The sequence below is a fragment of the Cyprinodon variegatus genome, unplaced genomic scaffold, assembly GCF_000732505.1.
Source record: "Cyprinodon variegatus isolate N-32 unplaced genomic scaffold, C_variegatus-1.0 Scaffold46, whole genome shotgun sequence".
NCBI lineage: Eukaryota > Metazoa > Chordata > Actinopteri > Cyprinodontiformes > Cyprinodontidae > Cyprinodon > Cyprinodon variegatus.
In genome coordinates, this window is record NW_015150499.1 from 1,836,177 (window position 1) to 1,838,343 (window position 2,167).

Sequence of the window (2,167 nt, forward strand, 5' to 3'; positions counted from 1 at the left end):
GACTATAAATAAATAATGAGGTTTTTATTGTTCTCTCCAGGCCTTCAGTAATGTCTGTTTAATTTACGCTCCTATTCCTCCAGGTTTGAGTCTCCATGGGGAGTGAAACGATTGCTCTACTGAGCATCTGTCTCAGTGCGTGTCTGGCATTCAATGTGGACACTTCGTTTCCGGTGCTGAAGACAGTAGAGGGCAAGAGTCTGTTTGGATTCTCTGTTGCTCTGCATGAGGATCTGGAGACAAGGGACTACCTGTGAGTGAACACGGCCCTTCTAACTACACTGCAAAAATGTTGTAAGAATGAGTAAATATTTTTCAAAATAAGCTTATTTAGCCTTAATCTGAGTAAGAAAATAAGATGATCTACCACTTAAAATAAGATAATTTGATATAATGCACTTTGAATAAGAGATTGTAGTTGTTTTTTCTTATTTTAAATGTAAATAGTCCTTTTCCATTGGTCCATTTCCATTTATTTTCAGAAAAAAATGTATTACCTAGATTTCCATATTCTTTCTGTCATGGTTTTTGGACAGTAAGATCTAAAGAGAAGCGTTATCTCCTGGTCAGATCCTGTAATTCTGTGAAAGGGTGGAGTCAGTAAAAAAATATGCAAGAGGGGGGTTACTATAGTGGCTGTAAGTCGGAGGTGATTTTGCTGGGAGTTACAGGGAAGTGGTCTGCCATTCGACTGCCGTTTGACAGGGAAGGGCCATTTTGAATGGCTGCTACTGTGTAGCTGTTTCTAACAAAAACAGCACAGATCTATCCCTCTAATGCAAACTCAAACCCTCCAGGGCCGGTGTCCAGCTATTTTTAGATTTGCCCTTTGCCCCAAGAAGCTCAGTCAAATCGTCTGTCAAGCTCTGCTAATGAGCTCCTATTGGAGTCAGGTATGTTGAAACAGTGACACATTTAAATGTTGTTCAGCCTGTCATTGCTAGGCTGTCTCTGTTTTTGTCCCTCTCTCAAAATAGTCTTCAAAAGCTGCACTCTAATTGGCCCTTTTATGTTTGTGCTGACACTTATGCGACCAAATATGCAGCAGTGGTTTCATCAGTTTCCTCCAAAGGGTTGAAGTGTTAACGCCTCACAGAGGCAGAGCTGTGGTCTGCAACTAAGCATTTAAACACCTGAGAAAATCAATGCTAATATTTGGTATAGTAGCCATTGTTGGCAATTCAGGAGGTCTAACGTTTCCTGTAGTTTTTCAATAGGTTTGCACACACTGCAGAAGGGATTTTGGCCCACTCCTCCACAAAAATCTTCCCTAGATCATTCAGGTTTCTGGGCTGTCACTGAGAAACATGGAGTCTGAGCTCCCTCCAAAGATTCTCTATTGGGTTTAGGTCTGGAGACCGGCTACGCTACGCCAGAACCTTGATATGCTTTTTCCAGACCCGCTCCTTGGTTATCCTGCCTGTGTTCTTCGGATCATTGCCATGTTGGAAGACCCAGCCTCCGTCCATCTTCACTGCTCTAACTGAGGGAAGGAGGTTGTTCCCCAAAATTTTGCAGTCGCCCTGCCCATGTGCAGAAAGCCCCCCCCCCCAAACCCCCCGGCCTAAATAATCTTTTTGGTGGAATTATGACCAAAAAGTTCTATTTTGGTCTCATCTGACCACATGGCTTTCTCCCATGACTCCTCTGGATCTTCCAAATGGTCATTGGCAAACTTAAGATGGACCTTAACATGTGCTGGTTTAAGCAGGGGAACCTTTTGTTCCATGCAGGATTTTAAACCATGACGTCTTAGTGTATTACCAACTGTAACCATGGAAACGCTGGTCTCAGCTCTCTTCAGGTCATTGACCAGCTCCTCCCGCATAGTTCTGGGCTGATTCCTCACCTTCCTTAGGATCATTGAGACCCCATGAGGGGAGATCCTGCATGGAGCTCCAGTCCGAGGGAGATTGACAGTCATGTTTAGCCTCTTCCTTTTTTCTAATGATTGCTCCAACAGTGGATCTTTTGTCACGCAACTGCTTGGCAATTTCCACAAACCCCTTTTGAGCCTTGTGGAGGTGTGCAATTTTGTCTTTAGTGTCTTTGGACAGCTCTTTGGTCTCAACCATGTTAGTAAATGGATTCTTACTGACTGTATGGGTTGGACAGGTGTCTTTATGCAGCTAACAACCTCAAACAGGTGCATCTAATTTAGGATAAT

At 43.3% G+C, this 2,167-nt stretch overlaps 1 protein-coding gene across 1 annotated transcript in view; it reads left to right on the top strand.

The window, feature by feature from the left end:
- LOC107082025 (integrin alpha-3-like) overlaps positions 1–2,167 on the top strand; it is a 46,148-nt gene that overhangs the window by 2,878 nt on the left and 41,103 nt on the right. The window contains exon 2 of the mRNA XM_015370445.1: positions 84–253. Within this exon, the coding sequence (XP_015225931.1) occupies positions 96–253 (158 nt within the window). The 5' untranslated portion in view covers positions 84–95. The remainder of the gene's footprint in view (positions 1–83; positions 254–2,167) is intronic.